The 11,733-nt window shown below is 50.5% G+C and overlaps 3 protein-coding genes across 3 annotated transcripts; 1 reads left to right on the top strand and 2 right to left on the bottom strand.

The window, feature by feature from the left end:
* Positions 1-2,278: 2,278 nt before the first annotated feature.
* On the top strand, positions 2,279-3,572 carry BKA67DRAFT_40446 (uncharacterized protein). The gene is made up of 3 exons (XM_046096717.1): positions 2,279-2,535; positions 2,675-3,279; positions 3,416-3,572. Exons 1-2 carry the CDS (start codon positions 2,503-2,505, stop codon positions 3,140-3,142), a joined length of 501 nt encoding a protein of 166 aa, XP_045964242.1. The 5' UTR covers positions 2,279-2,502; the 3' UTR covers positions 3,143-3,279; positions 3,416-3,572.
* On the bottom strand, positions 3,519-6,189 carry BKA67DRAFT_546871 (uncharacterized protein). Its single transcript, XM_046101416.1, has one exon. It carries the CDS (start codon positions 6,078-6,080, stop codon positions 3,867-3,869), a length of 2,214 nt encoding a protein of 737 aa, XP_045964241.1. The 5' UTR covers positions 6,081-6,189; the 3' UTR covers positions 3,519-3,866.
* Positions 6,190-9,499: 3,310 nt separating this feature from the next.
* BKA67DRAFT_653309 (uncharacterized protein) lies at positions 9,500-11,221 on the bottom strand (the record flags this gene model as incomplete). The annotated part of the gene is made up of 3 exons (XM_046106342.1): positions 9,500-10,386; positions 10,437-10,599; positions 10,697-11,221. 3 exons carry the CDS (start codon positions 11,219-11,221, stop codon positions 9,500-9,502), a joined length of 1,575 nt encoding a protein of 524 aa, XP_045964240.1.
* Between the last annotated feature and the right edge of the window lie 512 nt (positions 11,222-11,733).

Here is an 11,733-nt window from a genome sequence, read left to right as displayed (position 1 = left end):
TATTTGATGAGTACGATAACTCAGTTGGGCTTTGTGGTCCGGTCTCGTGTGTTTCACTGCCTGTTCATTCGGTTATGGGCCCTGGAACTGTACTCGAGGAACCAACCATACTTACTTACGCATGCCATGTGTGCGTTATCAATAGGACCGGTAATGGCGTAGCCACCCAGCTTGAGAAAGGCTCTCGCTGGGTCGAGCGTGTGAGGCCAGTCGGCGACGACTAACACCTGGAACGATGCAGAGTTAAGGGAAAGAGTGTCACTATCCTGAGCAAAATTGATCTTGAATACCTTGGTGTCTCGGCAAGCTTCGATAGACTTCGTTACTGCTTCCTGCTCGACTTCCAAGGCAGTGAAAACAGTGCAGCAGGCACGCGGGTTCTCTTGTAGGATTTATTTTGCATTACGCCAACCTATGATGTTGAACTTTGGCGTCCGGATCCGTGGACAATGCTGGGTTTACCAAGCCGGACCTCTTGAAAACTCTATGTCCAAGGAAATTCTTCATATTTTTCTTCTTCTCTGTTTGCTTTTGTCCATATTGTTAAAGTCGATGCCTGAATACATTTCACTAAAGGGGATTCTCATTCAGGCCGGAAGCAGTCTTCCGAGGCATGGCTATGATGCTTAACTACAAGATCGAGTTTATCGATGTCTGATGTAATTTGTAGCATGATTCTCCTAGTGATTCGTCGATGGTCTGCTTTGTGTTAGCCTCACAACTGGCGTCGTAATGCTTCCCGTCAGAGCGGATGTCGTCCATGTCCTGGAACATTGGCCCATGATCGAATCCAACGTCTTGGCTGAAGGACTGTCAGGGCGCATGCCTTGGCAAGTGTTCGCAATACCTCGACCTGTTGCCAAGATCCTAGCGCCGTGAGGGTTAAATCCCAATCTGGCGTCTTCCGTGATCAACGTCAAGAATTTGGAAGTTGAGCGAGGCCAACAATTCAGTATGTTGCCGGCGCCGACGACGATGACGCGAAATTGATATTTAGCTGTTACCATAGCACATAACGACGCGAGTAAGTGCTCCGTCTAACGGCTTACCAACATCACACGTTGCCCTATTTGGAGTTCCTATCAATTGTGTGCAAGACAGGGTATACTCCCTGGGCAAGTGAGGATTGCTATGTATTTCAATCACCACATTTTGATCAAGATATCTGTATTAGCCGGCACTATGGTACACCAACTTAGCTCCTCGAAAATGTACTTCGCTAAGATGCTGACTTTCTTATTCAAGTCATGACCAAGGGCATGTCCTGTCCCTAGGCAAGTGGGGGTCAATCCGGCCTGAGCCACACCTTTCTTCATATGCAACTTGTGGTCGGCGTTAGGATATTTAGTAATCACTGGGGTCGGTGTTTGTCCATTAAGCCCAACTTTGATTGTTTTGCTTGGGTATTTTCGGGCTTAACAAGAGTTTCGGCGTTTATTACTTGCAAAGATACATTTTTGCTGTTATGCTGAGAAATCATCGTTTGGTCGGCCTGGTCGGAATATCTATCCCGTTAAGGCTAATATAAAAATCATGCGCAACATATCATTGGCGATGTTTTGCTCTTACTTCAAAGTCGGCGGTCACTGACAAGGACTAGTCGCAAAGGATTTTGAAGAGAGCTTATGGCAAGCTGGCAAGCTGGCAAGTAGACAAGCTGCGCGATGTATGAAACAGACTCACTTAGATTTTGTTTAGTTTGCATGCTTCACGGGCTTACAAACCTGGCAAAAATCACTTGTAAGCTTCGTAATTTTGCGGTGTAACTAAAGTTATAACTTCTCTAAGCTATCGTGGTTCTGTCTACTGACAAACCCAAGCGAGGATAGGCCCTGAAATAATCACAATACTTTTAATGCCATGTAAGCTTAGATGGCGTCTCTTATCGCTTGAAAGCCCCTATATCAGAGTCGATGTTCACATCGGTATCAGCCGACAACCTCAAGCAAGACCATTGGACAAAAGTACAACGTACAGGCAAGCTAAAGCTACGAAGCTGCGCATATGCTTACACAGATCCTATCTGATCCTAACAACGAGAACCTTGTAATGGTGGAAGCTCGCTTATTGGGGTCTCCCTAGTGGCTATCTAGTTACCAGCTTGTACAAGACTATCATAAGATAACTATACCGTGGCCTGCATTGCGAGGAATCTGGACGGGTTCACAGACGTATGGAGCTGCATGCGTAGCTCATTAGTGCAGATACTTTCTTTTCTTTTGTCTTCTTTCTTCTTTCTTCTTTCTTTTTCTTCACTGATATTCCTAGCGTGAACGAGCCACTTGATTGAGGTCATTCTCAAAAGTTGCTTTACACTATGCTGTGGTAAATTTTTGGACCCATGAAAACGCAAGCCGAACTACTAGGGCGACTCATATCGAACCCCCCTGGAACAACTGTACCTATCATGGATATGGTGAATGCCGATTATGAGGCCAGAAGCTTGGAGGGTCGGTATACGATAGCCACAACCTCTAGAATAGCAAACCCACGGGGCAAGAGATGATATCTTACTCCTATACAGCGTCCAAGTTCGTCGGTATGGCTGTTCCTTCCAACTATAACATGTGACAGTAAAGACACTGGCAAGCGCCGTCACACAACTCTTCATGCCTTCCAATATTATCAGTGACGACAGAGACTCGTCATCCTCCAACCCAGACTGATACAACAGTTTCGTCTCTTGGGCTCATCATCCCGTTCAAACAACATGGACATCATCCCATCATCCTCATCGGCAATAATTGCTAGAAGCTCCACCACACACCACACGATGGCTCCCAAGGTTATTGTCCCACCCGGACCGACCACAACCATGACTGCTGATTTTCGAGTACACAAGCATCGCGTCTTCAACAAGATATGGGTTTGGGTAGTCACTATTGTTATCGCTGGCGAGCTCACCGACCTGATAATGCGACACCGGAGCCCCCGGCACACGGTCGAAAAGCTCAACATATGTTTTCTCTTCTGCGCAATCATGACCGCCATGTACTACACCTACGAGTTCGGGCACTGGGCATGGATCAAGACTCGCGAGCACTGCCTTGACAGCCACGACAAGAAGGAGGCCCGTCGCAAGAGGCAGGAGGAGAGCGGAATCGTTTCGGACACGGACAGCAGCAGCAGCAACAGCAGCTGAACCCGGACGCGGGGTTTGATAATGGAAAGACTGGTGGAACAGGAATACAACAACCGTGGATAAAGCTTGCGATAAGGAGGGAGAATTTACCAAGTAGCACAAGCTAAGTTCGGGGATTACCTCAATAGCATCCTGCCGTATGCCGCTACTTTTCGTCTTGATATTTTTAGACTGTTGTTGAATTGCGGTTATCTACAAAGCTTGTTCCGTATTGCGATTTCTATATTATCCATTGAACCATTTACATGTGTTTATGGGAGTCTAAGTATTCAGTGTCAGGTTCATTAAATTGCACATAAAAGCGAAGCTGTAGCCAACTATCAACTTGGGCTGGTATGGTATGAGTTAGACTAGACTAGTGTAACATGATATATTGACTTTTGAAGGACAGCAAAACTGGGTATTATGATAAATTCATGTTAATATCCGACAAGGTTACTCATGCCTCGTAATGTACACTGAATTTAACATATTTGCGCAGGCAGCACCGATGACCACATTGTCCTGATGTTCAGGCTCAGAATTATTGGACGGGAGGATATCTTTGCCCGTTATTCCAATGTGCCAAGATGACTCGGGTTCTCCACCAACCCAACTTGTATCCTCTGGACTGTCCAGCCTAGTAGGATATGTCAAGAAGAGCATGTGGGCAGCAACGCATCTAAGTCTTTGTCCCTGGTATCATTCAAAGACGCCCTGAAATTTAAAATTAATTTTTTTCTTTTCATTTGACGCCAATGAAGCCAATGCCATTTCGTGCCATACCGACAGCCTTCTTCAAGGCTTGATCCTCAGTATCGGTCCACCTGACGCTGAGCTCGTCCCATTTGCTTCCAGGAGTATTGTACTCGCGCTTGAACTGGGCTTGCTGTGCTTGCAATCTGCTCATCTCGCGTGGATCGCCACTGCCACTGAAGACAATCAGGGCAGTGCAAGGCGGCAGTGTATCATAAATGTGCTTGAGGCGAGAAGTAAGAAGCTGCAAACAAGCCTGCAAAGGCGACACAGCTAGATCGCCAGGGTTCGAGTCTGTAATGTCTGCTACCCCGGGGGGCGCGAGGAAGTCAGACTCTGGGCCGGCGCGGTTTCTATTCCACCAACCCTGCAGAGCCTCGAGTTCTCTGAAGCGCGCAAAGACAAAGTCTGCACCGCCGTAGGGTATCTCTTCGGCCACGGGGTCTCCCTTCACAGCCCGCAAGATGCCCGCAACAACTTCTTCGTCTGACTTGCACCCAATTCGCCAAGTTGCAGCCGCACCTGCCCCCTTCATCGGGTCGCCCCAGTCCACCATGACGGTTGATTTGCCCAACGCGGCGCCGCCTAGTGCCTCCACGCCGCCGTTGGCGCGGTAGGAAGTACCTAAGCGATTGAGACGGCGAAACATATTCTCGCCTTGCTGCTCATGACTTCCCCATGACTTGCCCTTTTCACACTTCTGCTTTACTAGATCTAAACATGCCTTGGCATCCTCAATGGGGCTATGGCCTTGTGCGCCTTTTTGAATCTCACGCTTTAGGAACCGCTGTGATAAGAACTTCAGGCTGTTCTTCAAGGGTGGACCTCGATTATGGGGATACAGCAAGGCGGTATCGACAATGAAAGGGTGAGTAAGTTGCAGGGCTTTTAGATCCGAGTCCAGCGAGTGACCGACCAGGATAGTGCGTGGGTGGAGGATCCGCACAAGCATTGCCTGTATGTCTCTGAGAGTTGTTGTGACCGGCGCGAGCATCTCCTTGGTGATGCCTGAAAACTGGGTGACATAGTCCGTGATGGGCTTATCCGGTTTCACCAGCTCATCCAAGACCACCGTGCCGTCCCAGCTCAGAAGGCTGACCCTCGTGAGTGAGAATTCTGCATCTCCGGTCATACACATTTCGCAGTCTAGCGCGAGAATTTCGCGACCAGCTGTTATGGCGCCCTGCTGAATTTCGGACTCGGACACGTCCCCATCTGCTATATTGTCGACGTTGGTATGAGTCCAGCCCTCGTCATCCTTGAACTCGGCACGGCGTTCCGCGTTGTCTATGAGTGCCGGGTGCAGCTTGTAGCCATTGGGCACAAAATCCTCGGGCTTCATGAGATATTCTGTGATCCTAGTACGCTGATCCCTCCAGCCGCTAGGCTCCTTGGCAGGCTGTACACCATGGCCCTTTCTATTCTTCTCTTCTCCAGATCTCTCTTGAGGTGCCGTGAGCATGGTGTGAAGCGGGGAGCGCATTTGGCCGAACCTCTCGTTGCCAGGGGTTTTGATGGGCCAGAGATGGGGGAACATGTCGGCGAAAGGCTCAAGTATGTCGGGCAACTCGTCCTTCTTCAGCAGGCGTGGATAATAATCGTCGGGAGATGTCATGACGCGAGACTTTTCCGTGTCCCTGGGCTGTTGCTGGTAGGTGGAAAAGTCGACGCCCTGTTTGAACATGGCTTCTTCCAAGCCGGGGACCATGATTGTGACAATCTTCCTGAACTGTGGCCTGTTGCTAATAGAGACCCATTGGGGAGCGGTGCCCTCGGTAAAGATGTACAGTATTAGGCTGCGCAACTGGTCCAGGGACACCTTGGCCTGCAGCTTCGCGTTGTAGTTGAAGGTGATGGAGGGGTAGTTGCCGCCATCGGCCTTGGGTATCTTCTTCTGCTTCTTCTTGGATCTTCTCCTCTCGACCTTCTGCCAGCCCTCATTGTCGTCGTCGTCGTCGTCGCCGTCGTCGGGCTTGGGCCTCTTGAGACTGCCGGCGTTGCTCGGAGCGAGTGTGGGCTGGGATGGCAGCTGCTGGAGATGACCGGCATGCTGTGGATATAGGAAATTCGTCGGGGGAACCTGGTGGCTGCCCTCGAGGCTGAGGCTGATGCTCTTAGGAATTGCTGCCTCGGGGTTGCTCGCAACTGCGGCTTGCACGGCGGCGAGGGCGTTTGCGATGCTGGCGGCCTCGGAATCGTCCATGATGGGCTGGCGGGGTCGGCTACGGGGAGCACGCGACAGGGAGAATGGATGTGAGGAAGACACACACACATGCAGCAGAGAGGACTGAGGTTGAGATTTACAAAGAATCGCAGGGATCCGTCTAGCTCCAGCCCAGCGCAGTTTAGTGGGCTGGCTTCGCTGTGGGGACCCGGACCGGACGTTCGCATGGTAAAGGTGCAGGTGCAGGTGCTAGACTGCCCGACTAGTCTGACCTTGGACTAAAACCTGCACCAGAGGGAAGCTTACCTATTTTTCTTCCTTCTGTCCTTCCCAGTTTCTTCCGCCTCTGCTGCTCCTCTCGCTCTCTCTCTCTAACCTTGGGGTACATACATGAAGCTACAGCTCAGCTTAGCTTAATCAAGCCCAAACTTTTTTTTTTGGTTCCGATCCTGTCATCATCGCCCTGTGTCCAAGTCACTCAAACATGAAGGACGGCCTTTGTCTGCCCCGGCAAAATGGAGTCTGACCAGTCCTAATTTTGACCCCTGCCGTTGATCATAATCCGCGCCTCTGCCTGCACAGGCACGCCCGCCTGCTTTGGCACCATGGCCTCTTTGCTTGACTTCCTCAGTCCGTCCGTGATCAGCTCAACTGTGACCTGCACCGGGACCTGCATAGCCCTTTCACATAGCGGCAGTGCAATACCTAGGCACTTCGCCAAGGCCAAATCCATGCTGGAGAACCCAACCATCGGGTATGATTCCGACGCGAAGCACTACAACTACTTGTTTGCTAGGCATGGTGTTCCCTCCGGGCAGAAGTGGCCCAATGTCGTCAACCATGCCATTTCCCGCGTCGAAGGGGAGCTGGCGGGGCTGAAAGACGGCTTAACCAGTTTGAAGAGCGACCTTCAACATGAGATGGCAAGATCCAGTGGGCTTGATTCCAAGTACGCCTCGCTTATGGTCAAGATCGACGACGTTGAGCGGCTGGCCTCAGACGGAGCCGCATCCCGTGTCGCTGACGGACTCCGAGAGCTCAGCGATGGTCTAGACCGTGTGGAACTCCAAGTTGGCAGCCAGGATTCTCGATGCGATGGGCTAGGCTCTGATATAGCCTCGCTCACCAAGGAAATTCGGGACATTGCGCTGCTCGCATCCAAATACTCCGAGGTCACACAGCTTGCAGAGGACATGGCGGTAGTCAAAGATGCAGTGTCGTCTGCGAAAGACGAGTTGTCTGCGTCCCTTGACAAGCAGGTCGCCGACTTTCGCGCAGAATTGCGCGTCATCTCCAGCATCAAGGAGGAGTCGTCAAAGGCCATCAGCAACCTCGGTGAGGATTTCCGGCAGCAAATAATTGCAGCTGAAGAGGATATCTTGTCCGCCAGGAATGACATGTCTGAGCTTGTGCATCAGTTTGCCCAGATATTCGAAGACGACATTGCACTTGCAAGCAAGAAGTTACACGAGCACGTCGCGGCGGCTGTCAACGGAGCGCAGGACGAGACACAAGAGAACCTCCAGAAAATCCGACAGGACCTGGATGACTTCTACAACAACGTCGAGGCGAGCTTGAAAACATATAGGAAAGATCTCTCCATGGCCAGAGACGACATATCAGAATCTGTCATCCGAGTAAACAATGAGTTGCGGGAAGAAATCGAATCCACGAACAAGGATCTGTATGACACGCAAGCGGAACTCAAGAAGCTTCAACAGGAACTGGACAACGCCAATAACACAATCGATGAGAGCCACAACTCCATCCGGGAAGGCTTGTTTGCCGCCAGAAACGAACTGGCTGGATCACTTGAAAAGTGTGTCAAGGAACTTCGAGAAGAAATTAAAACGACGAAGATGGCCATATCCAGCGCTCAAGATGAAAAGTCAGAATATTTGGATGATTGTATCACAGATCTACAAGCAGGAAATCGAACTGCCAGGAAGGAGCTGATTGAGACAGAAATGAAGCTTGAGAGCCTGCAAAAGCAAGTGAACGAGGCGAGGGATGGGGCTAAGAACATTCAAAACACCTCTGAAGCATGCGCACAGGATGTTTCAACCCTGAAGACTGAATTCGATACCATGAAGGGTGGGCTGAATCAAGCAAGGACGAGCATTGAAGAGAGCAACGAGCAACTACACACTGCCTTGTCTGTCACACGACAGGAGTTACAAGAATCTGCTGCCAAGTATAACGCAGATCTAAAAAAAGAGGTTGATGCCACTAGAAAAGAGCTGGCCGACGCAAAATCAATGCTGCAAGGCCTCCAGAAACATGTGGAGGCTGCCAAAACTGAAGTCAAGACGAGCCACGAAACAACAAAAGGACATACAAGGAATATCTCTTTGTTGAAGACCGAGGTTGGGCACATCGAGAAGGCACTGAAAAACTCAAAGGACAGTCTCGCGGCCAGCAAAAAGGCTACAGAAGATGCCTTGACTAACGCACAACAAGCAGCTGCGGATGCTGCCGCTAGAACCAATGAGAGCTTGCGTCAAGAGAGTGAAGCTACCAAGAAAGCGCTGGCCAATGCGCAGCTTGAGCTCAAGAGCCTTCGAGACGCATTAGACGCTCTATCAGCCGCCCGTCAGGAGACGGCCGATTCTGTCACATTGTCCAGCGAGGCACTGCGAAAAGAAAACGAGGCCACGAAGAAAGCACTCACGGAGGCGCAAGCTGAACTCTACAGTCTTCGGGCTGAGTTAGAAACGGCCAAGGCTGATCATAGAGAGATCAGCGAAGCTACAGGCTCTTATGCAAGGGATCTTTCAGCCACGAATGCCGAGCTGAAACGGCTGCGGGAGGAGTTAGCACGTGAAAGAGAGGACAAGCAGAACACGCCAGCGCTTTCGCCAGAAGACCTCGACTCTCATGCGGAAGAACTGTCAACACTCAGAACCGAGCTTGACAAACTGAAGCAGGAGCTACAAAGCGAAAGGGAAGCCAAGCAAAACAGCACCGTAGTTTCGCCAGAAGAGTTTTACGCCCTTGCAAAGGACTTTAGTGATATGGCTGCTCGCATAAGTCAGGTCGAGCCGCTTCACGAGGAAGTCCATTTCCTCAGACGCCGGTTACGGGACTGGGATCTTGGTTCGGTAGCCGACAGCGAACTTGCGTCGACATATAGCTACGAGACCGGATATGGAGATGTCCCAGGTACGCCACAAACAGGTGAACACAGGAGAAGTCTATCGATTAAATCTGGCCGAAGTACAGATAACCCGGTCAGGACGCCCGCGAAGCGTGCAGCTTCCAGCGATCTCAGATCAGCTCTCTTGCCAAACCAGGAACTGACAAAGGATGGAAAGATCAAGAAGCGACCGACAAGGCGCGACCCGAAACGCTCATCGTCACATGCTGTATGAGTTGATTATCGTAACAAGCACACTTCGTGTTTTTAACATGTAGGGATGCCAACGTACTAGCAATATAACAACTGCATGTAGTTCCCATTATCTATCACCAAGTAACCCTTGTTTTCCGCTGAATTCGGCATCCATAATCTCCAAGGCAAAGCCCGCCAGCTTACGGACTGGCTTCAACACGGCATAGTCAAAGAACATTGCCGCCTCGACATCATCTGGCGTAGTCACCCAAAGTTTGACCAGATCTCTCTCCTTTCCTCGGCCAGGTAGATCTTCGATGTCATTCAGCTGCATGCTAGCGTCCCGGTATATCTGCCATTCCTTCGAATGCGCGAAAGGTGCCCAATGCGCAATGATGGCAAGAACAGCTTGGGCAATGGTGGCCTGGTCCATCTTACTCAAGGCCTGCGCCACCCTGCCATTGAGAGAGTTGTCAGAGCTTGGTGTCTCTGAGCCAGACATCGGACCTGTGTTGCTCAAAAGATTGGCAACCATCTGCAGACCCTTGATCCTGGATGGACCGAACGGCATGGGATTCGTGAAAGGGTCGATATGCACGGCTAGGAAACAAGACACGGCTAGACTGAATGGGAAGTTGCCGAGCTTCACAAAATATATACTAGCTCCTGCCATGGTCTGTGGCAATGGCTCGATAGCAAAGAGGTTGGCTTTACGAAGCGGCCCACAGAGCTGCCAGTGTTTCCTAATTGCGGCAAGCTCAACTGGAGGGTCTGAAGAGACAGCTGCGTAAATCTTGTCGATCTGAGTATGTATGCTCTTGACTGAGGTAGCAATAGCTGGCTTGTCCGATAGTTCTAGATCAGGTTTGAGGCTCAAATTGTTAAGCTTGCCATCGGGATATATTTTTGCCACTTGATAGACATCCAAATCGTCACTACACCTGAGGCATGTGCAGGAAAAGTGGTATTGCTCTCTGAGAGCTTGTTGTCTGCGCGACCGGTACAAGCTAGAATCTGCATTGCGTTAGCGAACCAAAACATGTTATATGACGTGGCTGTAATACTAATATAAGATATCACCACCTCCTGGCCTTCCTCTATGGTGATATTGGCTCGTAAGATGGCTTTCCTACCACTGAACTGCACGAAGGCGTTCGGCACGCAGGAGTGGTTCAACATTGCCAACGCTGGATTAACAAAAACGCCGGTCTGGCCAATGTCTTCGTCCTTCCGATTGAATGAGTTTACTCGAAGCTACCCGCGATCCTCAGTTGTCCTTCATTCCGTGAATCGTAGTGGTGGCACTTGGAGAGGGGTGGCATACCTTGCATCCGAGCTCAACAGCTTCACTAATACGCTTCTGCGTCATCTCAAGCTCCAAGTAGTGTAGCGCACCCATTGCTTGTAGCTCTGCATTCTTCCATTCTCCCCCGTCTTTCCTGAAGGCCTCGACATGGCCCTCCAGCTCAGAGGCCGCATTTCTCATGTCTGCTCGCAGCAGAACGTGGAGGAGTGCCCGAACCGGCGTTGGTAAGAAATCATGGCCCTCGGACTTGACCCTCTTGAATACCTTGCATTCTGCTTTGTGCACCAGGCCCCAGTCTGCTTTTTGGCACGGCGCGGAGCAGTAATAAGTGCCTCGACAGCCAGTACACGCACGCACCGTGGTATCGGTACGGAGGCAGTAGGAGCAGGTCAAACTAAGTGATGGCGAATCGGGAAGTGCGATACTTGGGGTAGTGAAATGGGCGATGAGCTCGCCAGGCTCGAAGGTACGGCCCGCCGTAAGGAAACGGCCTCTTGGCGAAAATGATGTGCCGTTGAGCCTGAGCCCATCCGGAATTATCATCTTGTGTCTTGTCTGCGCGGCGTAGATATTACAAAGTTACACGCCCCGTTTTGTTCGTGGTGGTATTTAACAGAACGTGGTGTTATCGCAAGACGTGCGCACCGCAGCGCTAGACCAGAGGGTTCAGAAGCCATCGGCGCTGAAATTTTATGGTACCGACTTGCACCCAAAACCGAGATTTCCGTTGTTCAAGATCACCGCGAACAAAACGGGCGCGCGTACTGCTTCTGCGCACATATAGTAACATGTAAACGAAACCTGAGACAGACTTACTACAGGCGTCTTTTTAGACAAAAGTAATCCATGTATTCGCGAGTCAGGATAAACTGAACGCAAAGCCGCCCTTTCCCCGGCCTGGTAATCCTTCGTGTCTGCTGCACCTTCCCTTTCCAGCGTCAATTCAGTATACGAAAGCTGCACACCGGTGACTCATTGCGAAGGATGCAGCGTATAGTCAATATTATACGGTCAATACGCATAAATATTTCAAGAACCACCCAAGAAGCTTTCAT

The sequence above is a fragment of the Truncatella angustata genome (assembly GCF_020726525.1).
Source record: "Truncatella angustata strain MPI-SDFR-AT-0073 chromosome Unknown BKA67scaffold_1, whole genome shotgun sequence".
Classification (NCBI taxonomy): domain Eukaryota; kingdom Fungi; phylum Ascomycota; class Sordariomycetes; order Amphisphaeriales; family Sporocadaceae; genus Truncatella; species Truncatella angustata.
This window is presented reverse-complemented; position numbering and strand designations above follow the sequence as displayed.